We start from the raw sequence: 26,140 nt of genomic DNA on the forward strand, positions 1-26,140 counted from the left end.
AAAACGGAGGGCAGAAAAACGGTGAAAGCTACATAGAAATCCAAAAAAAAGTAAGAGATTCTGCATGCATTCAAAAAGGAGAAAATGTAGGCAAAGTTAGCAGAAATCTCTAAAGACAGTTGCTGGGGAATTAAATAAGGAAATGATGGATGCATTGAAAAGATGTGTCTGTCTTCATTGTAAATGAATAATATTCCAGAAATAATTACTAATTAAGAGGTGAAAGGGAGGGAGGAAGTTAAACCAATTATAATCACTCAGGAAAGGTACTGAGAATATTAAAAGAGTTAAAGTCTGACAAGTTCCCCAGTCCCGCTGGAAATGACACAGCAATTAAACAGCCATTTTTATTCTGTCTCCTCAGAAGAAACAAACAAAACTTCCGAGATATGCGAGAGAAGCAAAAGTCTTTTGGGAAGGAGGAATTGAAGGAAATTAATATTAGCAGAAAAATAGTGCTGGAAATATTAATGACACTGAAAGTTGATAAATCCCCAGGACATGATAATCTACAACACCAGACCCGAATAAATTTGAGTTCTGAACACAAATATTCACCTCCAATAATCTGATGTTACGTTCAAAACTAATAACAACTTGTATTGGTGTGGCATATTTAATTTGAAGTACATACCAAGGTCAATCCAAGGGGCATTATATGATAAAATTTGACATCTAGCATCAGTATTAAGGCAGATAAGCAAAAGCTGAGCAAAGTTAGATTTTCAGGAACACAAAATTGGGAAGTGGAGAGCTTTCAGGGGGAGTTTCAGCATAACATTCAGAGAATAATAAGGTATTTTCAAGTTCTAGCAGCATCAGACCTGTGAATATTTTTTGTTGATGGTTGTGCCAGATCCATGGAAGATGTAGACTGCACCCTTGTGGCTGTCTTCTAAAGGTGCCCCAATGACAACATCATTGTAGTTATCCAGGTTAAGATCTGAAACTGCTGTTATGGCTGTTCCAAAACGAGAACCACATGGTTGTTTCAAGAGGTGGGGGCATTTCCGATCATCAGTTGTAACCTATTAAAAGGACCATTCAAAGTATTGCAAATGTTGGTTGGTCTAATATGCAGAACAAATATTAAATCATTTTTATGAGAGATGTTTCTGGCATTTTCACTTTTAAACAATAATCCAAAAAGCAAATTAATACCGTTGAATGTTTATTGGCAAATACCTAAGAAGTCAATCACCATTCACATCCCTACAGATAGACTAACTATATCTTTAGATGCATATTGGCTAAGGGTCAAATATTGAAGTACATGCTCACTCACGCACATACTTTGTTTGCAATATCCACATTTTTGCCTGTCAATTTCAAACACATAAAAGAGAGACTAGGTCAAATATTAGGTTGGGATGTGCTTATATGTACAGACCCCACAAAAGTGTCAATCGATCTACAACTTCAGGAAATTAGGTATGACCAGTTTGCACGAGACACTATTATAATGTCCAGATTTGTTTTGCTGTGTAATCTTCTCAGGTCCATTGTTTGGAAACATCAATTTTTTTCAGCAGATTCAAGCAACTCACAGCACCATTTTAATATATTATTTTGGAAGCAGAAGCATAGAAAATACAGGATTTGGAGAAGTAAAATGTTTTTATTACTGCTTCATAAAATTTTAGCACTATTTAGCACTGTTTCAGATATTTATTCACATCTAGCGTTTTCTGGTTAGGCAATATAACATGACACTATAGTCCAGAAAATCATAGAGGTGACTTGATCCCAAACTGGAGACATTACAGTGTATTGTCATTTTTCTTTTAATTCACTCACAGGATGAGGGTATTGCTGACTAGGCAGCATTTATTGCCCATCTGTAATTGCCCAGAGGGTACTTAAGATTCAACCACATTGCTGTGGGTCTGGAGTCACATGTAGGCCAGACTAGCTAAGGATGGCAGTTTCCATCCCTAAAGTAGAAAATCCATGAACCAGATTTTTTTTCTAACAACAGATTCATGGTCATCATTAGACTTTAATTGCAGGTTTTTTTTTGTTTTATTTTTGAATTCAAATTCCACCATCTGCCATGGCAGGATTCAAACCCAGGTCCACAGAACATCTTCTGGGTGTCTAGATGAGCAGTTCAGCAATAATACCAGTAGGCCATCATCTCTCCCATTTTATAGAGCCTTCAAAGCTACTCTTACTCTGCAAATGATTAGCAATGACAACTAAGGACAGAGGCATGGAGTGCAGAAACAAGAAGAATACAAAACTGACAAGTTTGGGTGTGATCCTACCAGTCTGCAGAGATGGTATTGTGGATAGCTAAAAAATTATACTGCCAGGCATTGGGTCAGCTGCAAGAGTGTTCCTGCTTCCAGAGACCTTTCTGGATCTGAGCTTCCTGTGGCAGTGCCTAACTGCATAGCAGCAGGAGGTTTCTGTTCAATATGCTGAGAAAGGCAAGCAGTGCTCAGTTTAAGTTGCAGCATGAATTTGATAAGCTGCATGTGGACTGCTTGATGTGAGAGGAGGAATGAGATGGCTTTACAGAAGCAAGTTGAAGCAACTTTGCATTTGAGGCATCACAGGCAACCAAAAGCAAGGTGTGGGAGGGGGTGGTGTCTGCTCATATTGCAGCTTTGCCATTGAATGGGGAAATCATGGAGACAGATGTCTACAATGCCCAAACTATACACACACTAATGCCTTGTATATACGTCTCCCAACAGTTCAGCCTGTAGCAGCACCCCCCTCTTCTCAGAGTGATGAAGGGCTTTTGCCCGAAATATCAATTTTCCTGCTCCTCGGATGCTGCCTGACCTACTGTGCTTTTCCAGCACCACTCTAATCTTGACTCAGAGTGTGTGTTGTAGACCTCTATTGGAGCACCCAGTTTCTTGCGCTGCCATCTCATGAGCCTCTTTCTGATGCCCTTATTGAATGGTAAAGGCAATAAAAGGCAGCCTTTTTATTCTCCATCTCCAGGAAGATTCCTGGTGTTGCTGCACCTTTGACCCAATTGGAGTTGGGACCTGGAAATATTGCCAATGTGTGAATATTTCCAAAGAGGTGAACACAATAAAAAGTAGCCAAAATGACAAAAAATAGTCATTTATTGTCACTTGAATTTTTCATTAAAAAGTGCATCACACCAAGGTGGCAATATTAATAGCAGAAGGGGTAGATAAGCAAAATTTACAAAAAATTAAGACAAAATCCATCTTAATTCATTTCACGGCTCCTGGTTTCAGGAAAAGACAACATCGCTGCAAGACTGCTGCACTGAGTCTTAGTTTGTAAAATTTCTAATTATGCTTCATTTTAACTATGGATTCCTGCAGACTTTATTCCTAATGTTCTGAATGCTGAGCTTGTTCTGGCTTCAGTAAGATAAAAACATTAAAACCAATTACAGAGGAACCTCGATTATCTGAAGGACACGGGCGGGGAGTATTTTGTTCGGTTAATCGAATTCCAGATAATCGAAAGCGAGATAACATGTTTAGCTGAGCATCGCTGCCAGATAATCTGATATTTGGATAATCGAATGCCAGATAATTGAATGCCAGATAATCAAAGTTCCTCTGGACAAATTTCGGTTAGACAAGAATATAAAAGGGAGAAAAGGAAAGAATAATTAATACCATATCGCCATGGATGTGGGTCCACAGGACTAGTGAGGTCCATTGTTTTTAAATAGAGTTACTTTCGGGGCAAACTAGCTCCTGAATTATATAATGTGCAACCTAAAGCTCTCAGCCAAGATTTGCTCGATGTTGTCCATTCTGTCTATTTAACTTTAGCTATCTTGGGAAGGAGGCCCAATCTGGGGTAGGGGAGGAGGGGTTTGGGATTATCTGAAGTAAAATAGTTGTTTATCCAGAGGGGATTTCCAAAGGAAGTATTCTAGACAGATATTTACATCCCAGCAGTGACATTTACAACAATCAGCTCTGTCTCAACATGAATACTTATCTTGAAAATAGAACTGTTTTACAAACACATTTAATCCATTTCCATTTGGTTTATCGGTTTCTCTCATGACTAAATCAGATCGGTCAAGACTGGTAGGTCCAGTTATATGAAATTTTAGGTCGGCAAGTTGAATTTCTGAAAATGAAATTGACAATTTGCTTGCTTCAAATTGTCAACATCATGGAGAGTGAAGTAGGCTTGCATTATTTATGTGGTATCCTATGATTCATCAAAGAATTAATAGTTTGTTTCTTTCTGCATTACACTAGTTTCATTTCCTGCAATTGCATTTAACAATAAATTTGAATTTGCTAATTAAAAAGCATTGTGCATATTCTCAATCTGTGAATGGTGTGCATTTACATCACAAGGATACTTCGATGGCACAAATAAAAGAAGCAATTCTGGATTACGTTACTGGGATCTTTTTGAAGCTGTGCCACTGCTATTGCCTGCGATATTAAGAATTATAAAGTAATTAGCATAGTCCTGCCTCATTACAGATGCCAGGGACAATTATATTCAGATTCATCGGTCCAGGACATTGGTTAGGCCACTTTTGGAATATTGCATGCAATTCTGGTCTCCTTCCTATCGGAAGGATGTCGTGAAACTTGAAAGGGTTCAGAAAAGATTTACAAGGATGTTGCCAGGGTTGGAGGATTTGAGCTATAGGGAGAGGCGGAATAAGCTGGGGCTGTTTTCCCTGGAGCATCAGAGGCTGAGGGATGATCTTATAGAGGTTTATAAAATCACGAGGGGGGTGAATAGGGTGAATAGACAAGGTCTTTTCCCTGGGGTGGGGGAGTCCAGAACTAGAGGGCATAGATTTAGAATGAGAGGAGAAAAATTTAAGAGGGACCTCAGGGGCAACTTTTTCACACAGAGGGTGGTGCATGTATGGAATGAGCTGCCAGAGGAAGTGGTGGAGGCTGGTACAATTACAATTTAAAAGGCATCTGGCTGGCTACATGAATAGTAAGGGTTTAGAGGGATATGGTAAAAACCAGGACTGCAGATGTTGGAAACCAGATTCTAGATTAGAGTGGTGCTGGAAAAGCACAGCAGCTCAGGCAGCACCCGAGGAGCAGGAAAATCAACGTTTTGGGCAAAAGCCCTTCATCAGGAATAAAGGCAGAGAGTCTGCAGGGTGGAGAGGTAAATGAGAGGAGGGTGGGTGTGGGGAGAAAGTATCGTAGTGTACAATAGGTGAATGGGGGTGGGGATGGAAGTGATAGGACAGAGAGGATGGTGGGGAAGGTAGCAAAGAGTACAATGGGTGAATGGGGATGGGGATGAAGGTGATAGGTCGGGGGGGAGGGTGGAGTGGATAGGTGGAAAGGAAGATAAACAGGTAGGACAGGTCATGGGGATAGTGCTGAGCTGGAAGTGTGGAGCTGGGGTGAGGTGGGGGAAGGGGAAATGAGGAAACTGGTGAAGTCCACATTGATGCCCTGGCATTGAAGTGTTCCAAGGCGGAAGATGAGGTGTTCTTCCTCCAGGCATCGGGTGTTGAGGGAGTGGCGGTGAAGGAGGCCCAGGACCTCCATGTCCTCGGCAGAGTGGGAGGGGAGTTGAAATGTTGGGCCACAGGGCGGTGTGGTTGATTGGTGCGGGTGTCTCGGAGATGTTCCCTAAAGCGCTTTGCTAGGAGGCGTCCAGTCTCCCCAGTGTAGCGGAGACCACATCGGGAGCAACGGATACAATAAATGATATTGGTGGATGTGCAGGTAAAAGTTTGATGGATGTGGAAGGCTCCTTTACGGCCTTCGATAGAGGTGAGGGAGGAGGTGTGGGCACAGGTTTTGCAGTTCCTGCGGTGGCAGGGGAAGGTGCCAGGAGGGGAGGGTGGGTTGTTGGGCGTGGACATGACCAGGTAGTCATGGAGGGAATAGTCTTTGGGGAAGGCGGAAAGAGGTGGGAGGGAAATATATCCCTGGTGGTGGGGTCTTTTTGGAGGTGGTGGAAATGTCGGTGGATGATTTGGTTTATGTGAAGGTTGGTAGGATGGAAGGTGAGCACCAGGGGCGTTCTGTCCTTGTTACGGTTGGAGGGGTGGGGTCTAAGGGTAGAGGTGTGGTTTGTGGACGAGATGCGTTGGAGGGCATCTTTAACCACGTGGGAAGGGAAATTGTGGTCTCGAAAGAAGGAGGCCATCTGGTGTGTTCTCTGGTGGAACTGGTCCTTCTAGGAGCAGATCCGGCGGAGGCGGAGAAATTGGAAATACGGGATGAAATTTTTGCAAGAGGTAGGTGGGAAGAGGTGTAATCCAGGTAGCTGTGGGAGTCGGTGGGTTTGTAAAAAATGTCAGTGTCAAGTCAGTCGTCATTAATGGAGATGGAGAGGTCCAGGAAGGGGAGGGAGATATCAGAGATGGTCCAGGTAAATTTAAGGTTGGGGTGGAATGTGTTGGTGAAATTGATGAATTGCTCAACCTGCTCGTGGGAGCATGAGGTGGCGCCGATACAGTCAGTGATGTAGCGGAGGAAGAGGTGGGGAGTGGTGCCAGTGTAACTACGGAAGATAGGCAGTAGTTCCATAGTTACACCGGCATTCCTCACGTTCATGTCCTTGGCCTAACCATCATCCCTGCTTCATAATGTCAGAGGTGTGCATCATCACTGATGACTGCACAATGCACAATACCAATTGCCAGTCCTCAGATACCGGAGCAGTCAATGTTGGATGCAGCAAGATTGGACAGTGTTAATTAAGAAGTGGAAAATAACATTTATAACAGCTAAGAAATGACTATCTCCAGCAAGAGATGAATTAAACCATCTTCCCGATATTCGGTTGTAAAACAATTCCTGAAAGCCCCATTATCAACATCTTTGAAATGCATTGACTGGAATTGTATTAGAACCAGTCATATAAATATTTAATTTATAGTAAAAATAATGATATAATCTTCAATTATTGTTATATAAGCACAAGTTGAGAAAAAGTCCTGCAAATAGTTTTAGATCTGATGCCTGAAATAATCACTTTTTTAAATCAAAGAATGAAGTGTTTAGTAAGCTGTCAGATAATGTGCGATTTTTCAATATTAAGCTCTTTACAGACATAATGTCACAACTGAATGAGTAGAACGTTGAGTTACAGAGAAAAGACAGAGTCATAAAGTCATATAGCATGAAACAGACCCATTGGTCCAATTTGTCCATCCCGACCAGATATCCTAAATTAGTCCAATCCCATTGGTCAGCATTTGTCCCATATCCATCTAAACCCTTCCTATTCTTGTACCCATCCAGACCCCTTTTAAATTTTGTAATTGTACAAGTCTCTTTGATGGAGATTTAGCACACATTATCAGTGCTCTGAGTGGTTTTAAATTGAAACTGGGTCTATAGTCTTCTCAATTAAAAACAAAACTCTGCGACATTTCCTGAGTTTGGAGAGCATGCTTGAAAAAAAACACAAAGACAAGAAAAAATGTATCCATCCAGAAAACCTCCGTGCTTCCCAGAAAAAGTTGGCAGAGGAATTCAACAATGATACTAAGCAAAAAAGTCAGATCAAGGAACAATGATTTCCAGCGATCTGTAAACAGAGAAACATGCCCATTCTAATCATCCTGTGCTTTTCAAGCGAAGGCTTATTTTGGCTCCTCATACCTCTGTGAGATACTATGCTCATAAATGAAGGTTATCAAGTCCAAATATTATACTTACCTCACAGGTGAAGACAAAATTAATAATTAGACATAACAGAGAAACAGAAATTGCTGGAGAAATGCTTCATGTCTGGCAGCATCTGTGGAGAGAAACTAGAAACAACGTTTTGATTCCTGTGACCCTTCTTCAGAACTGGGCACTGGACTTGACACATTAACTCTGCTTTCTCTTCTTAAATGCTCCCAGGCCTGCTGAATTTCCCCAGCAATTTCTGCTTTTGTTTCAGATTTTCAACATCCACAGTTATTTGCTTTATTTAATATTTACATATACTTGATTTTAGATTTATTTGGAATTAAAACTAAACTGTTTATATTTGTTCAGGGTTTATTGTGGGTGGCATGTAATTTTTTCAAAAAAATTGTTCTTAAGCTTATATAGATGGGGCACTGCCATAGCAGAGAATTGTTTTCACAGGCTGAGATTGGAAAATCGGTGCTACAATGTTGCAAACAACTCAGCATAACTTCCCATTCGGGAGCTTAGGATCACAGAATTAATATTTAAACTTTATTCTGTAGTTCTGTTTATCCATTTTGAGCAACGTATGTTTAAGACTTTCACAATGGTTTAACAAAAAAAAAAGTGGAAGAAACTTTAGTCTCATTTACAAGCCTGAAACAGATGTAATGTATTGATCAATGCTTTACAAATCTTTAAAAAAATATTTCATCATGTGGACAGCACAGGCCAGACCAGCATTTATTGTTCATCCCTAATATCCGGAAATGAGTTAAGAGTCATCCATTGTGCGTATGGAGTCACTAAATCACACAACTGCTACAGCCCGGAAGGAGGCCATTTGGTCTATCCTGCCTGCCTTGGTGCTATTACCTCGTGCCAACCTCTTGCCTCTTTCACATATCCGTGCACACTATTTCAATCCAACTGATTACCTAATGTCCTTTTGAATGTAGGACTTATACACTTAATAGTAAGGTCCAAGGGAGTGTTGCTGAACAAACAGACCTTGGTGTGCAAGTTCATAGCTCCTTGAAAGTAGAGTCGCAGGTAGATAGGATATTGCAGAAGGATTTTGGTATGATTTCCTTTATTGGTCAGAGTATTGAGTACAGGAGTTGGGAGGTCATGTTGTGGCTGTACAGAATATTGGTTAGGCCACTTTTGGAATATTGCATGCAATTCTGGTCTCCTTCCTATCGGAAAGACGTTGTGAAACTTGAAAGGGTTCAGAAAACATTGACAAGGACGTTGCCAGGGTTGGAGGATTTGTACTATTGGGAGAGGCTGAACAGGCTGGAGCTGTTTTTGCTGAAGTGTCGGAGGCTGAGGGGTGACCTTATAGAGGTTTACAAAATTATGAGGGGCATGGATAGGATAAATGGGCAAAGTCTTTTCCCTGTGGTGGGAGAGTTCAGAACTAGAGAGCACAGGCTTAGAGTGAGAGGGGAAGTTATAAGAGAGACCTAAGAGGCAACATTTTGACACAGAGGATGGTATGTGTATGGAATGAGCTGCCAGAGGAAGTGGTGGAGTCTAGTACAATTGCAACATTTAAAAGGCATCTGGATGGGTATATGAATAGGAGGAATTTGGAGGGTTATGGGCCGGGTGCTGGCAGGTGGGACTAAATTGGGTTGGGATATCTGGTCGGCATGGACAAAGGATCTGTTTCCGTGCTGTAAATCTCTCTGACTCTATGACTCTAATTGAACCTATGTCCACCGCACTTCCAGATGTGCATTCTGTACCCTAGTTGTCTGAAAAAGCTTTTTCTCATATTACCCTTGCTTCGTTACACATCACTTTAAAACTATGCCCTCTTGGTCGTTATTCTTTTGCGAGCGGAAACAATCTCTCCCTATCTACTCAATGCAACTCGCACACGATTTTGAAAAACTCTATCAAATCTCTTTTCAGTGTTCTTCTCTCCAAGGAAAAGAGTCTCAAATGCTTCAGTCTCTTTTTATAACTAACGTTCCTCATTTTTGGAATCATTCTCGTAAAATGTGGAATGTACCACACAGATAGCAGATTTCCTTCCCTGAAGGTCAATAATGAACCAGAAGTGTTTTCAAGACAATTGACAGTTTCCTAGCTTTATTAAGCTAGCTTTTTAATTCCAGATTTTTAACTGAATCTACATTTCACCATCTTCCACAATGGGATTTAAGCCCATGTCCCCATTGTCCTGGGGTTCAGGATGACTAGCCATTCCCACAATAGCACTATCTGAACTTTCCCACTGTGATTCCATTTATGGTTTGAAAATTAACATGGTCCGTTGGTGAGAACTGGCAGAGCGAAGGGGGTGGAGGTAAGACCTAGGAGAACATGGGATGGGAAGAAAACAACTGTAAGCGCGAGGGAGAGGGTGAAGCTCCTGTGGCAGTCATTGCTGATTTGCAGCTATAATATTTAAGTTTGTGACCCCAATTGGGGTCCTCAAACCCCCCACTTTGGGAGACCCTGGTAAAGAGGCAAACCCCGAAGTAGGGAAATCTAAAACTGGGTCTCAGCATTTAGAATCATGACTTGGCCCAGCAGTCATCATCTGTCAAGTCTTTATTTTAAAAATGGTGAATGTTGCATTACTTGGCTGAAGTTCTTGGCTCTGTTCATTACTCGCTGTTTATGCTGCAATCCTGTGTTGTAGCTTCACCAAGTTAACTTAATGCTGCTCCTGGCAAACCCTCCTGCACTGTCCATTGAACCAGGGTTGATCCCCTGGCTTGATGGTAATGGTTGATTACCATTAATGCTGGCCACCACAGAGACACCCACATCCTATGAAAAACTATTTTAAAAAGAGTTGTGGAAATTTTCAAAAATAGTTCCTGTGAAGGCAGGAGGAATGCTGTCTGGATTTCCGAGCAGTTATGAATGAAACCTTCCCTTCCTTTTTGCTGCTCCATCCCACCTCCCACAAGGGAAATTCCACAGCTAATGGAACAGATATGAGCTACGCAGTCCCATCGCATCTATTTGTTAATGGTGGTGGATAATTGAAACTTAAACAACCACAGATCTCCCCGTCCTCAATAATAAGGGATGCCTGTACATGAGTGCAAAAGATAAGGCTGAAGCATTTCCAGCAAGCTTCAGCCAGAGGTGCCAAGTGGATGATCCATCTCAGCCTCCTCCAGTGGTCCCCAGTCACAGAAGCCAGTCATCAGCCAATTCGATTCACACCACATGATGTCAAAGAATGGTTGGAGTGAGTGGATACTATGAAGACTATGGGACCTGACAACATTCCAGCAATTGTACTGTAGACTTTTAGTCCAGTACTTGTTGTTGTCACAGCCTAGCTCTTCCAGTACAGTTATAATACTGGCTCTACCCGACAATGTTCACAAAGAGCAGGGTAAATCCAACCTGGTCATTTGTCGCCCCATTCGTCTACTTTTCTTCATCAATAAACTGATGAAACTTGTCATCAACAGTGCTATCAGCAGCATTTGTACAGCAATAACCTGCTTACTAATGCTCAGCATAGGTTCCATCAGGGCCATTCAGTGCCTGACCTCATTCCAGCTGGTTTGGTTCAAACATGGACGAAAGCTGAATTCCAGAAGTGAAATGCGAGTGACTGCCTTTGACATCCAGGCAGTAAAATCAACAGGAATTAGGAGGAAATTTCTCCACTGTTTTGAGTCATACTTATGACAAAAGGAGAAGGTTTAAATTGTTAGAAATCAGTCATCTTAGTTTCAGGACATCACTGGAGGATATCCTCACGAATGACATTGTGGTTGGACCTGTACCAAATGGATTGCAACAATTCAAGAATAAAGTCGACCACCATCTTCTTAAGGGCAACAAATGGTGGTCCAAACAGTAATGGCCGCATCCCATGAATGAACAATAAAAATAATTGTTCTTCATACAAAGTGTTGGCAAAATGCAGATATACCCATGGCATCAATGTGGATGGAATTTGAGAACTTTAAACCAGCCACAATGAAGGAATTGTAATATAGTTACATTTGAGAATGTTGTGTGCCTTAAAGGAACTTGCAGATGCTACTTATCCATGACGACCAGGTTTCCCATTTGTCTGTGTTTTGCCTACATCCCTTTAAACCTTTCCTATTCATGTACCTGTCCAAATGTCTTTTAAATATGGCAACTGTACCCGCTTAGGAACTTATAAACTTCCACTGACAGTTCATTCCAAAAATCATCCTCTGTGTGAAAAAGTTGCCCCTCATGTTGTTTTTAAATCTTTCTCTACTCACCTCAAAATTACACTCTCTAGTTTTGAACTCTTCTACCCTAGTGAAAATACATTTGCTATTCACCTTATTTATGCCCCTCATTGTTTTATAGACTTCTATTCGGTCACACCTCAACCTCCTGTGGTCTACTGAAAGAAGTCCCTATCTAGCTTTTCCTCATAACTCAAATGCTGCAGCCCTGGCGACATCCTTGTTGATCTTTTCTGTGCCCTTGCCAACTTAATATTCGTCCTATAGCAGGGTGACCAGAACTGTATGCAATATTCCAAAAGTGGCCTCACCTACATCCTGTACAACCACAACATGATGCCCCAACCCCTATACTCAGTGGTTTGAGAAATGAAGGCAAGCATGCCTACTGCCATCTTAACCACCCTATGTACCTGTGATACAACTTTCATGGAACTATGTGCCTGAACCCCTCAGCCTCTCTGTTCACCAACACTCCCCAGGGCCTTTCCATTAACTGTATAACTCCTGTCCTTGTTTGTCTTATCAAAATGCAACATTTGTATTTATCTAAATTAAAATCCATCTGCCACTCCATGGCCCATTGGGATTACTTTATACGCTTAGATAATTTTCTTCACTGTCCACCATGCTACCAATTATGGCGTCATCTGCATTAACCATGCTTCCTATATTCACATCCAAATCATTTGTATAAATGACGAACAACAGTGGATCCAGCACAGATCCCTGCAAAACATGATTGGTCCTAAGCCTCCAATTCGAAGACAGCACCCCACCACCATCTGTTCCCTACTGTCAAGCCAATTTCATATCGAATTGGCCAGGTCTCCCTGAATCCTACATGATCTAATCAGTCTACCATGTGGAACCTTGCCAAAGACCCTGCTAAGATCCATGTAGACTCTTCCCTCATCTACCTTCTAGCAGAAAGTATTCCATCACACTCCTGTCCTGTTTCATGTAGATGGTAGCTAGGTTTTGAGGAGTCAGCAGGTGGGTTTCACTCCTCAGGATTTTCAAACTTCTGACCTGCTATTTTTTGTTCATTCACAGGCTGAGGGCATTGCCCATTAGGTTAAGAGTCAACTACATTGCTGTGGGTCTGGAGACACGTGTAGGCCAGAACAGATAAGGATGGCAGTTTCCTTCCTTAAAGGACATTAGTGAACCAGATGGTTTTTTTCAACAATCAATTTATGGTCATCATCAGACTCTTAATTCAAACCCTGGTCCCCAGAACACTATATTAACAATCCAGTGATAATATCACTAGGCTCTTGTTGCCACAGCATTTATATAGCTGGCCCAGTTCAGTTTCTTATCAACAGCAACCACCCAGAATTGTAATAGTAGGGGATTCAGAGATAGTAAGATTTTAAATTTCAAGAATGGATGGTTAGGCTCTTGGTGGAGTCGATCATTGCCTTGTATTTGTGTGACATGAATGTTACTTGCCAATTATCAACCCGAATTGTCATTGCTGATTTGATCACAGTGACTACTGAATAACCCTGTGTAACCCTGTGCTGCTCATTTCATGTCAGTCTTGGCAAAGATTTCCAAAGCAAATATTAGACAAAAAAGATGAAAGAACTGCGGATACTGTAAACCAGAAACAAAAAGAGAAATTGCTGGAAAAACTCAGGAGATCTGGCAGCATCTTCGGAGAAAAATCCACTCTAACCTCCTATTTACATTTGTAAGAGGCCTAACACCTAAGGCAGTCACCAGGAACAGCAGAAAAATAGCTAGACCCAGTGTGTGGTCTGATATTTAACAAGTGTCCTTCAGATGCAGGAAACTTTCAAAAGAACATATTTTATTTTTAACCTACCTCATTGAATTTCTCTGCACGGAGACCTGAGACAGAGTGACAACCACACTGCTGTTTTAATGGCTCAAGGATCATTTGATATCGAAACTCATTCTAAAATAAAGAAAGAAATGAAGATTCAGATGCATGCTTCAAAGCTACTTGAATTGGTATAAATGCATCTGAGCAAATGACAAATTCTTGCAGTTTACCAAGGGCAAAGCTTGATGTGGAGAAGCTAAGAGTCAGGTGAGTGGGACCATACTTTAAGACGTTATGATGCCTGTTCTGCTATTAAAAAATAGTTTGTAAGGTTATCGTCTCATACCTCTATACCACAAGGGAAAGAAGTGAGTAAATACTTCTGTTTTAAAAATCAAACCTTACGCAGTGGAACGGGAGGGTTGGCGCTAGGCCAGAGGTGGGGAACCTTTTCATGTTGGAAGGCCGCATTATGTTAGTTGTAATCTAATAAGGCCTCATCCAAGAAACTTCAATTATATATTCTTCAAAATTCACAATATTTTGTAAAAATCTAACTACTATGTACTAACTAACTCAAAAAAAAAATGAAAAAAGAGTTAGTTCTAAAGTTAACTAACCTTTTAATGACTTTGTTGTGACTGATTTTTTTAGGAAGGCATTTGAATATTTGGTTGCAGCATAGAGGCCTGCAGCTTTAGCCTTTATGACTTACCAATTTTTTAATTGTGGCGGTCAGCCTATGAAGATTATTTCGTTGAATTTTCTTTTACTCTCTGGTATTTTAAATACATTCATTTTAAGATTAAAGTAAAAATAATAAAGGATGTAAAAAACATATTAATAAAAAAATAAAAGATTTGTTCTGCAAAATTTGGATTCATTCAAAAAGCCACACACAATGGCCTAGACGGCCGCATGTGGCTTTAAGGCCGCAGGTTCCCCATCCCTGCACTAGGCTATCCCAACTCCTGCAACCCTCATTGTCCTGCATTGGCACATTACAATGACAGTAACCTCAGTGATGCATGCTTCAAAGCTACTTGAATTGGTATAAATGCATCTGAGCAAATGACAAATTCTTGCAGTTTACCAAGGGCAAAGCTTGATGTGGAGAAGCTAAGAGTCAGGTGAGTGGTTCCCCACCTCTGGCCTAGCGCCAACCCTCCCGTTCCACTGCGTAAGGTTTGATTTTTAAAACAGAAGTATTTACTCACTTCTTTCCCTTGTGGTATAGAGGTATGAGACGATAACCTTACAAACTATTTTTTAATAGCAGAACAGGCATCATAACGTCTTAAAAACCAACTAATTAAGCCAGTGCCGAACCGAAAGGACCACAATTGATTTAATTTATTATCAAACCAAATCAATCAATGGTCACCACGGATGATAGCCTACAGCTCATTAACTAAACTCTACACCTTACAAGACCCTACTTTTTAAAATATCTATTCATGGGATGTTGGTGTCGCTGGCTCCAGCAATTATTGCCCATCCCTGATTGCATAGAAAGCAGTTGAGAGTCAACCATATTGCTGTGGGTCTGCAGTCACATGTAAGCCAGACCAGGTAAGGATTTCCTTTCCTAAAGGCTGTTAGTGAACCAGATGGGTTCACACAACGATTTCATGGTCATCACTAGACTCTTCATTGAATTCAAAGTCCACTATCTGCCATGGCAGAATTTGAACCTGGGTCCCCAGACTATTAGCTGAGCTTCTGTATTAACAGTCTGGTGATTATACCACTAGACCATTGCCTCTTCTGCCTGACCCTGTCTTCCTCAGAAATGATTTGGAGATGCCGGTGTTGGACTGGGGTGTACAAAGTTAAAAATCACACAACCGACGCTCCGAAAGCTAGTGTGCTTCCAATTAAACCTGTTGGACCATAACCTGGTGTTGTTTGATCTTTGACTTCCTCAGAAACATTTACATGTCTTTGAGGGCACTCATCATTGAGGCATACACACATCCTGGTGCAGTAGTCTCAGCTTACTGCTAGTACTGGTGCTGCTGAACTGTCTAATTGAGCCAGTAACTCTTACAGGTAGGTCGCTATCCTCAGTTGGAAGCCTGGTCCGGTGACGGTTTAGAAACTGCTCACTGACAGTGACATGCTCCCACCCCAGAAGTGGGGTCAGCTCCCACTTTTGTTCCTGGCAGTAGGATTTCACCATTCATAGAGAAAGCAAGATTCAGCTCCTTGCTCCAGAATTGCATTTTGTTTTTATAAATCCTAGATATAAATCAAGTCTTGTGCTCAAAATCTGTTCAATGCTAACTCTGTTTCAACAGGGTATTACTGTTTCACAGTATGTAAATATTAAGAAGATAGAAGATATAAGGAACATTATTCTTAGTTCCCTTGGGAAGAATGTGTGCTTATGCCTCAGGACTTTCTCTCAATATTTGCTACACAGCGAGTCTTTTATATGAATTACATAAATCCTGCATTTCTTTTAGCATGAAAAAGATTACATGAGCTAGCACTCCTCAAAGCAAGGCATTACTTGTATTTTGCCACATTTGTGATTTTGTTCAAAAAAAATTTTTTTTAAAGTTGCATGTGATGGGACGAATTGAGAAATTTTATTTCTTTCATGAATATTGCCAAAAATAACTTATATTTATATACCACCTTACATGCAATGAAAACTTCCATGACATTTCACATACTGAGTGGGGGAGATAACAGATCAGATGTTCAAATTCTTGGTTTTTTTAAGAGTTTCTTGAAGGAGGAAAGTGAGATTGCAAGACTGAGGATTGTGGGGAGGGCATTCCAGAAGGGAAGCGAAGGCCACTGATGGTTGGCAAACTTTAAATCATCGATAATCAAGGGTCCAGAATTCAATGAGCTTGGTGTCTTTGAAGAATTGTGGGGCTGAAGGAAATTTCAGGGATGTGGAGGGTGAGGCCTTGGAGGGATGTGAAAACAATGAGGAGAAATTTAAAATCAAGATGTTGCTTAACCAGGAACCAACGTAAGTTAATACACACAGGGTTGATAGGAAAATGTTACAGATAGATATTTTGACAGTATTAGACTTGCAGCTTTGTCTTTATAATTCCCAATGAAATTACTTTGAGTTATAATATGATCCTTGGCCACCACTCAGAATAATATGGTTAAATGATTCATAGGGCAGGAATATTATTGAATGATTTTGCTATTTTAATGTGGAATGACTGCATATTTAGCATTGGGTGTGATTTTATGACATGTGTAATTCTGTGTTTACTTTATAACTGAGATGTGTATTATTTCAATTTATCACCTCTATCAGATTGTAAACATAAACTCTTCCTTGCTCTTCTTTCTCAGTTCCCATAAACATAGGAGCTCCAACAAGAAGAATATCAGTTAACGAATCTTTATCGACGTCAATGGCACACACAGTGCTGCCAAAGTATGAACCAATCTGAAAAAGAGGAATAGCATTCATATCACACAAACAGAACATGTTGTTGCTTCTGTCTCTTTGACTTCAGACTTCTGAATTTTCTCCCCATTTAGAAAATAGCCCATGCCTCTAGTCCTCCTTCCAAAGTGCATGACCTCACACTTTCCCACATTGTACTTGATCTGCCACTTCTGGGGTGGCACGTTGGCTCAGTGGTTAGCACTGCTGCCTCACTGCGCCAGGCACCTGGGTTCAATTCCCGCCTCGGGCAACTGTCTGTGTGGAGTTTGCACATTCTCCCCGTGTCTGCGTGGGCTTCCTCCGGGTGGTCCAGTTTCCTCCCACAGTCCAAAGATTTGCAGGTTAGGTGAATTGGCCATGCTAAATTGCCCATAGTGTTAGGTGCATTAGTCAGGGGTAAATGTAGGGGGAATGGGTCTGGGTTGGTTGCTCTTCAGAGGGTCGGGTTGGGCTGAAGGGCCTGTTTCCACACTGTAGGGAATCTAATATAATCATTCTAGAAATACAGCTGATAGTTCATTTGTACTGCACTGGCTTTGTGGCTTTCAGGTTGTATGTACCATGTATTGAAACCAGAGGTGGAAACCAGACAGCTGCAATAATATCTTATAATCATCTGTCACCTTGCAAGTAGATAAAGAAAATGTCAAAATATTTTGTAAAGTGTCAGAAAAAAGGATCTTAATTAAAGCATACAAAAAATGACCAACAAATTGTTCAAAGACCTTTGTTTTAATGTTTTAAAGTGTTTGCCCTTACAGAAGCAGACGGAGATGGGAAGGCAGAGGGTTTTAGGAAAAAAATTTCAGAGTGTAGAGTCTAAACAGTTAAACAATCCCAATGACAGGGTTAAAGAGAAGGAAGATTGCAGAAAAGGAGTAGGCCCATGTATGGCTAGAGGAGCTTACAGAGATAAATGAGATGGTGGTGTGCAAAAATTTAAATACAGGAATGACAATAATAAGTTTGAGGTGCAGAAGTTTGAGATTCAATATCAAATTAGATCAGGAGGTTATGGGTTTTGGAATTTTATGATTGAAAATAATTACTTAGAAATGAGCTTGCATTCATGTGGGTGGTGAATGGAAGGTTGGCCTGGGGGGAGAGTAATTGTTTAAGTCTGGAGGCAATGAAGACATATTTGAAGGCACCATTAGCAGATCAACTGAGATAGACATGATGCTGGACTGGTGTTGGACTGGGGTGGACAGTCATTAGTCACATGTCACCAGGTTATAGTCCAACGGGTTTATTTGAATTCACAAGATTTTGGCAGGTAAAGGGGCAACACTTCAAAAGCGCTTTCAAATAAACCTGTTGGACTATAACCTGCTGTCATGTGATTTCTGACTGAGGTAGAAGAGGTGATGGTATGGAGGCAGAGGTGGATGGCCTTGTGGCTGAGAGAGTATGGGGTTGGAAACTCAGTGCAGGTATAAATATGATGTCAACCTGTCAAACTTTCACCCTCAGCCTGAGGCTACAACGGGTCACATAGCTCCTGACCATAACTTATTGTTATGAACTTCGAGAACAAAAAGTGCTGGAAAATCTGAATAGGTCAGGCACATCTGTGAAGAGAAACAGAGTTAATATTTCAGGTCAAGACCGCTCATCAGAATGGAAGACAGACACAAACGTCAGAATTTTTAAGCCAGCTGATAGAGGGAGATGACAGGCAAACAAGATGAAAGGTTTGTGAGAGGGGGGAGACCAGGGAAAATCAAAACAAGAAGTTCATGATGGAACAGTTGAAAAGAGCAAGAAAGGAACAATGACTGAGTCAAAATATGGCATGGATTGAAACATAAAAACCATCTGAATGCCACATGAACAGACAAAGAAAGAAAGAAGATGAGGATCAACCCTGCTAAATAAAATAAAATTGAGGCAGATATTATGATGTAAAGTTGTTGCACCGAATATTGAATCCAGAAGGTGATAGAGTGCCAAGACGACAGAAGAACTGTTGCTTCGTTGGATCACAGTAGCATGCCAAGAGCATTAAATTCAACATGGAAGAGAGATAGACAATTAAATGAGAAACAACTGGAAGCTGGGGTCATATTTGCTGATTCTCCAGTTCTGATCAAAGGTCATTGACCTGAAACATTAGTTTCTCTCCAAAGATGTTGTCTGACCTGCTGAGCTTTTCCCCCAAAGTATTTTGTTTGTGTTTCAGATTTCCAGTATTCATAGCATTTTGCTTTTGTAGAAAGAGCTGCACATGTTTAACAAGTTATGCAGCTTGTACCAACTCTATAATACAGATGACGCTCTCAGTGAGTTGATAATATGATTAACCTAGCTATAGTCAACAGGCCTATCCTATCTCCCCTTTAAGATAATATGAGTTCAGAGAACATTATAACTGATAATGTCATGATTTATTGATACTGTATAAGTAAGCTACAGGTTCCATGACAGAAAACACCAAAATATAGCAGTAGGTGTTTTGTTTTTGTGATATGTGCATAACACTCTAGTATTAACTGAAGCCTCTGTGAGAATATCATCTGATACAGATTTTCCTTCAATCCACACGCAATGCTGATAAGCACATAACTCACTGTTCCTTTATATCCTGCAACTCCCAAAGTAATAGCAATTTGGCAGCATTATGAGCACAAAGACCACTGTGGTTAAACAAGGAGGTCATTACAAAATTCTCAAAATAACTAGGAATATGGAATGAATATGCATGTTTGTCTGAATTTCAACATTTTTAATAAGTTAAGTGAAAAATCTTAGCGATTTGAAGAAGGCAATTTAATAAATCTGAAATTCAGCTCCAAAATCTACTTAATGTGTCCAGACCACAGAACCAGTGCTGTAATCCATTTTTAATCAGAAACATCTGTATATGGTTCTAACTGCTCCACTTCCTGTACCTCATAGTGATATTCAGCTTTTACTGAATATCATGTCAATAATGTACAAAAGGCTTTGAATTCCTATGTGACCTCTCTGCACAAAGCAATGTAACATTTTACTTTTAGGTCATAAATGACATTAGATTGTTACATGACAGTCTACTGTTCTGAACTAGGACTTGGAAAAGACACATTAAATCTAGATAATTAACAGAAACCATGGAACCCCATACATTCCTTTTTATGTTACATTATAATATCTGATTGAAGTATAATCAGGAAACAACTCAAGTCATATGTTTAACATGATGTAGAAATTCTATCACAACATTCAAAGGCATAATGCTGAGCACAATGGCGACACAATTGTTTAGTGAAATACCTGTTCTCCTTTCAGAGTCTGTACAATGCGTATTTTCTTTCCCTTTGAAGTATAAATAATAACTTGTCCGGTATGATTATATCGAGGTTGCCCAGCAACATACCACACATCCCCAGGAACTGAGACAGAGCTCAGAGAGTAACCTAAGTATTGGAAATCAACAGACTCATGAAATTTCAAGCAGAGATTGAGTATTTTGTAGAGTTTATAAGAAGTGCATCTGTATGGAGTGCAAACCATACCTGGTTTAATTGATTAATAGCATTATCCTAAGTAACTATTATTTGTTTCATAAGATGATAAAAACAGAAGGTAAAAATAAACTAAAACATCTTTTCTTAACAAATTTTGGAGAGACAGTGGCATAGTGGTATTCTTGCTGAACTAATAATCCAGAGACCCCAGTAACATTTTAGGATGCAGGATGTGACTCTCACCACAGCAGATCGTAGAATTCAAATTCACAATAAGCAATCTGGGAATTGAAAGTCTAATAATAACCATAAATCCATGGTCAACTGTCATAAAAGTCCATCTGGTTCACTAATGTCTTTAGAGAAGGAAACTGCCATCTTTACCTGGTCTGGCCTACATATGACTCCAGTCACACAGCAATGTGTTTGACTATCAACTCCCTCTGAAATGGCCCAGCATGCCATTCAATTGAATCAAACCACTAAAAAAGCCTCAAAGAAGGAATAAAGTTGGATGGACCACCTGGCATCGACCTTGGTACTGGACATGACAACAGCAAACTCAGCCCCACTGACACTGCTAAAGTCCTCTTTACCTACGCTTGAGAGCTGATGTTAGAATTAGGAAAGGTGTCTCACAGACAACTTAAGGAACATCCTGACATAGAAACATAGAAAACAAGAGCAGGAATAGATCGTTCTGTATGATCATGACTGAACATCTGTTCCCGGTTTCTCCCGATAACCTTTGATAAGTTCAGTGCTAAGATCTATTTCTAACTCCATCTTGAAAATGTAGTCATATTCACAGAACCACACCTGACATACAATGTCTCAGGTTACAACATCACCATCCTTGGGTATTTCCTATCTCATCAGCAAGACAGATCCAGCAGAGATAATATAGCGGTATACAGACATGCTCAAGTCTTGGCCAGGTTAAGATATTATTATGTGCTGCAGGTTTTGTCAGGTACAGTCAGAAAAGATTTAAATTTCAGTACTGCCTGTTTATGACAAATTGATGAGGACAAATACAATAAATCCTTTAATTTGGGCTTGTCTTACTGAGATAAAACAAAGCTTTAGAAATCTGAAGCACAGAGGAATGTGGGAGTCCTAGTTCAAGTTTCTCTTAGGTTAACATGCAGGCTAAATTGATAGTTAAGAAAGCAAATGCAATGTTAGCATTCATTTCAAGAGAACTAGAATGCAACAGCAAAGATGTACTGCTGAGGCTTTGTGTGACTCTGATCAGGCTGCATTTGGAATATTGTGAGCAGTTTGGATGGGAAAGCTCCTTCTACCTGTCCATCAGTTAACAGAAGAGTTTATATTTCAAAAAACCCAAGTGGTGGAATTCAATGTTGTTGTTGAAGGGGGTCTTGCCCAGCACCATCAGGAGAATTGGTGGGACCCTGCATTACTTCCATGGGGTAGGCTTACCAGAACTAAGTAGGCAAAAGTGGGTAATGCAGATGCTGGAGATTAGAGTCAAGATTAGAGTGGTGCTGGAAAAGCACAGCAGATCAGGCAGCTTCTGAGGAGCAGGAAAATCCCTGTTTTGGGCAATAGCCCTTCATCAGGAAGCCCTCAAATCTTACCAGAACTAAGTGCCTTTCAAAGCTGTCAGCCAAAAACTTTTGCGCTTACGGCAATACACCAACATTAGGCTGAGGAATTTGCCAAGGAACCTAAGTCACAGATTAGTGAGGGCAAAATGGGCAAAATATAGCTAGTAATATGATTAGTAATGTGAGAGGGATTGGCTGAGGGGATGGAACTCATTGGGCCTCAGTTCTCAAGGCCAGGTTCTTCCATCAGACACTGGGTAGCTTGGAATAAGATACTCCACCTATTTCTTCCCCTGAAATCCAGAATCCTGCAACAGAGCTTGCCACATGACCACACCCTACCCTCAGAGTGAACACAATGGTGGCAGAATGAGGTCCTTAAATGGGTATCAAATGCCCACTCAAGCACCTCAACTGTTGTCTAGTCAGTAGGCTGTTCTAATAGAGATTTAGTTGGGCAGTAGCGGGAAGTGGCAGTGTTCCAATTACACACCCTTCTGGCTAATTGTGCATTTTTCTTACCACCTGAATTGTGGCTGGGGGAAGAGACATTTATATCCACTCAGGAATGAGATAAGTGGGGCGGGGTTATCATATCCACATCTATCTTATCAATACTAAGCACAAATTCATCCTCCAGGATTGTCTGGAGATGAATTTAAATCCTGTACCTTTTGACTCAGGAAGTGGGAATACCACCAATAAACTGAAACTTCACCTGAAACCAACCATTGTTTTTAAATGATGATAAACTGCAATTTAAAAAAAATTACTTCAGAATTTCACATTTTCACTAAGCAATAAATGTACTTGAAAACATTTAAAGTCTGTATTTGAGGCTACATTACCATCACTATACATAGCTCCAGACTATATAAAAATTATAAAAGTGTATTCTGCCACAGAATCCCACCTGAGGCTTTGCCTCAATGGGTTTCTTACCTAAATATCCAGCAAGAGGTTCATTAACTTCTTTTGATTTGTTCAAAAATGATTCATTGCCTGGGATAATGGCGTCATTGTTTTTTAGTAAAAGCACTGTTCCATTCCAATCGTAAGCTCCAACCGCTCCTAACATGATGCCATCCTATGTTGAGAATGAGGAAAACACACATAAACACTGTGATATAATTTAACATTGGAAAATGTTATTGAAAAATCAAAGCTTGAGTTGTTATGATAGCTACATTAACAACTGGAAAGATGAAACAATAAATAATAATCAAAGAGGGAGCTTCCAATTGCATGCTTTTGCACTGTCACACTTTTTGTTCTTCTTAGATAGCTTCTTGCGATTGAGGATGATTTACTTTGACTTCATTTCAATGAGTTCTGAGGTGGCTGATACATCCAATGCATTCTCTCTGATGCTGTAGCTTTGCTTCTATCTGTTTTGACGAAGTTCCTTAATGTGCTTCATACCTTCCTGAATGACCTTGATCAGTTACAAACCAGGGAGACTCATGGGTTACATGTTTAATCTCTTCAGGAATCCTGTGAGAACATCCCTCAATTGTTTCTGCTGTTATCCTAGTGGTTTCCTATTAGGACTGAGTTTCAAATAAAGCAATTGCTTCAAGAGTCTGTTGCCAGGCACATAGAAATACTGCTTTTAAGTGATTAGCACCTCAAAGCTAGGCAGGCTGACTGGGGAGAGGTTGCTGTGATTGGGCCCCTTTAGCTGCTACCAAATTTGGAAGACCTTCTGAAGATACTAATGCTGGTGACGCTTCTCCAGTGCTTTGAAGAATCCATTGTAGGAGCATGGGGATTATTAGTCTCAGGCCTGAGATCCTGGTCCTCAAAACTATTTCCTTTAGTTGAGGCTAACTGGTACGTGGAAATTGATTATGAATTTCAATGTCAATGTCTGCCTTTATCTCGAGGAATCTCACGAGACATGGAATATAGTGCTCGTTTTCAAGATCTCGCCTTCTATCTTAATGAACTGGGGTGGCCAGGCGTTGCTTTGAGCGAGCTCACTGGAAGATGACCTTCATTTTACAAGTGTCTAGTAAAAGGCCCATTTTCTTAGAAGGAGTCAACAAAGACCTGGAATTTAATCTCTGATAAGTTTCTGTAAACTGGAGCTTGATGACGAAGGTTTGAAATGAGTAGTTTGCTGGAACTGAGATACAGTACTGATGCAAATGCACCTTATATTTAATCTCATTTTGCTTTTGCCGACTAATTTCTACTGATTTTTGTTTAAATACAGTTAGCTACTGACACTACAATCAAACTAACAGGTTTGGAAAGGCGAGCTGCTTTTAAGCTGCTGTTATATTTCTGTTTGAGTGTTACTTACATGAGATACACAAGTCTCACTATGACAACACCAAAGTTAGATTTGCTGACACTAGCACGCAGGTGACAGCATTTTGCAATTGGATCTACTTAACCATTGTATTTATTAATGTGGAAGTTTACTTCAATGTTAACATAGTTTCCACATTAAGAATTGATAGCACTAACATGACAATTAACATACAAGAGATGGTTTTCTAAATTCCTAGTCTTAGTGAGGAGTTTTGCTCATTTGCAGTACATATGAATAATTCAGTATGTGTTCCATACAATTTACACTGGATGTAATGTCACGGATGAGTTCACTCCTGAAATCCTGGTGGGAGACTTTCCAGTCCAAGAGCCAGTGCAGTACAATAAGTTGAGCAATATTGTGGTTAAATATGGTATGCACTTGTCTTTTACTGGTTTATTAATTCATGACAACCACATCCAACAACTCAGCATTAACCCTCACAGCAATAGGATGAAATGTTCCTAACAGTGGAACTCCGGTAACATTCACTTTTCCTCAACATCTTTCTTTCTTTCTTTCTTCTTTCCTTTTTTTAATTTTTTTTTCACCCATTCATTATTTCTTTTGTTCATTCTTTCATTTTTTCTTTAATTCTTTCTTTCTTTCCTCTTTTTTCCCTTCCTTCTTTCTTATCTATATCTTTACTGAACATACTCAGTGATTTGCCTCTGCAGCCTTCTGTGGTACAGAAATCCACAAATTCACCACCCTGTGAGTGAAGATATTTCTCCTCATTTCAGTCTGAAATGGTCTACAGCATATCCTGTGATGGTGACCTATTATTTTGGATCTCTTGGCTGGGGTGAACATGATCCCTGCACCTAGCCCTGTCACAATTTTATATGTTTTGATGAGATCCATTCTCACTTTTCTAAACTCAACTAAATACAAGCCCAGTTCACCCAATGTCTCCTCAATGCTAGAAAAACACTCTGGCGAACTTGCCATTTACATATACTAAAGTATGCATATTTTTTCTTAGGTGAGGATATCAAAACTGTACATAGCATTCCAGGTGTGGTCTCACTTAAGACCTCTACAGCTGCAGTAAGACTGCCTTGTTCCTGTCCTGAAACCCTATTGCAACAAAGGCTGACATAAGTTCATAAGTTATAGAGTCATAGAGATGTACAGCATCGAAACAGATCCTTCGGTCCAACCCGTCCATGCCGACCAGATATCCCAATCCAATCTAGTCCCACCTGCCAGCACCCGGCCCATATCCCTCCAAACCCTTCCTATTCATATACTCATCCAAATGCCTCTCAAATGTTGCAATTGTACCAGCCTCCACCACATCCTCTGGCAGCTCATTCCATACACGCACCACCCTCTGCATGAAAACGTTGCCCCTTAGGTCTCTTTTATATCTTTCCACTCTCACCCTAAACCTATGCCCTCTAGTGCTGGACTCCCCGGCCCCAGGGAAAAGACTTTGTCTATTTATCCTATCCATGCCCCTCATAATTTTGTAAACCTCAGCCTCCGATGCTCCAGGGAAAACAGCCCCAGCCTGTTCAGCCTCTCCCTATAGCTCAAAACCTTCAACCTTGGCAACATCCTTATAAATCTTTTCTGAACCATTTCAAGTTTCAAAACATCTTTCCAATAGGAAGGAGACCAGAATTGCATGCAATATTCCAACAGTGGCCTAACCAATGTCCTGTACAGCCGTAACATGACCTCCCAACTCCTGTACTCAATACTCTGACTAATAAAGGAAAGCATACCAAATGCCTTCTTCACTATCCTATCTACCTGCGACT

The 26,140-nt window shown here is 40.4% G+C and overlaps 1 protein-coding gene across 1 annotated transcript in view; it reads right to left on the reverse strand.

Annotated features, from left to right (window-relative positions):
* The window catches only part of itga1 (integrin, alpha 1), a 222,579-nt gene that overhangs the window by 82,616 nt on the left and 113,823 nt on the right, over positions 1-26,140 (reverse strand). Inside the window, exons 11-15 of the mRNA XM_072571632.1 lie at positions 22,994-23,138; positions 20,284-20,426; positions 16,882-17,025; positions 13,638-13,730; positions 825-1,028 (exon numbers count right to left, since the gene is read on the reverse strand). Coding sequence (XP_072427733.1) covers positions 825-1,028; positions 13,638-13,730; positions 16,882-17,025; positions 20,284-20,426; positions 22,994-23,138 — 729 coding nt within the window. The remainder of the gene's footprint in view (positions 1-824; positions 1,029-13,637; positions 13,731-16,881; positions 17,026-20,283; positions 20,427-22,993; positions 23,139-26,140) is intronic.

This window comes from Chiloscyllium punctatum, chromosome 1 (assembly GCF_047496795.1).
Source record: "Chiloscyllium punctatum isolate Juve2018m chromosome 1, sChiPun1.3, whole genome shotgun sequence".
Lineage (NCBI taxonomy): Eukaryota > Metazoa > Chordata > Chondrichthyes > Orectolobiformes > Hemiscylliidae > Chiloscyllium > Chiloscyllium punctatum.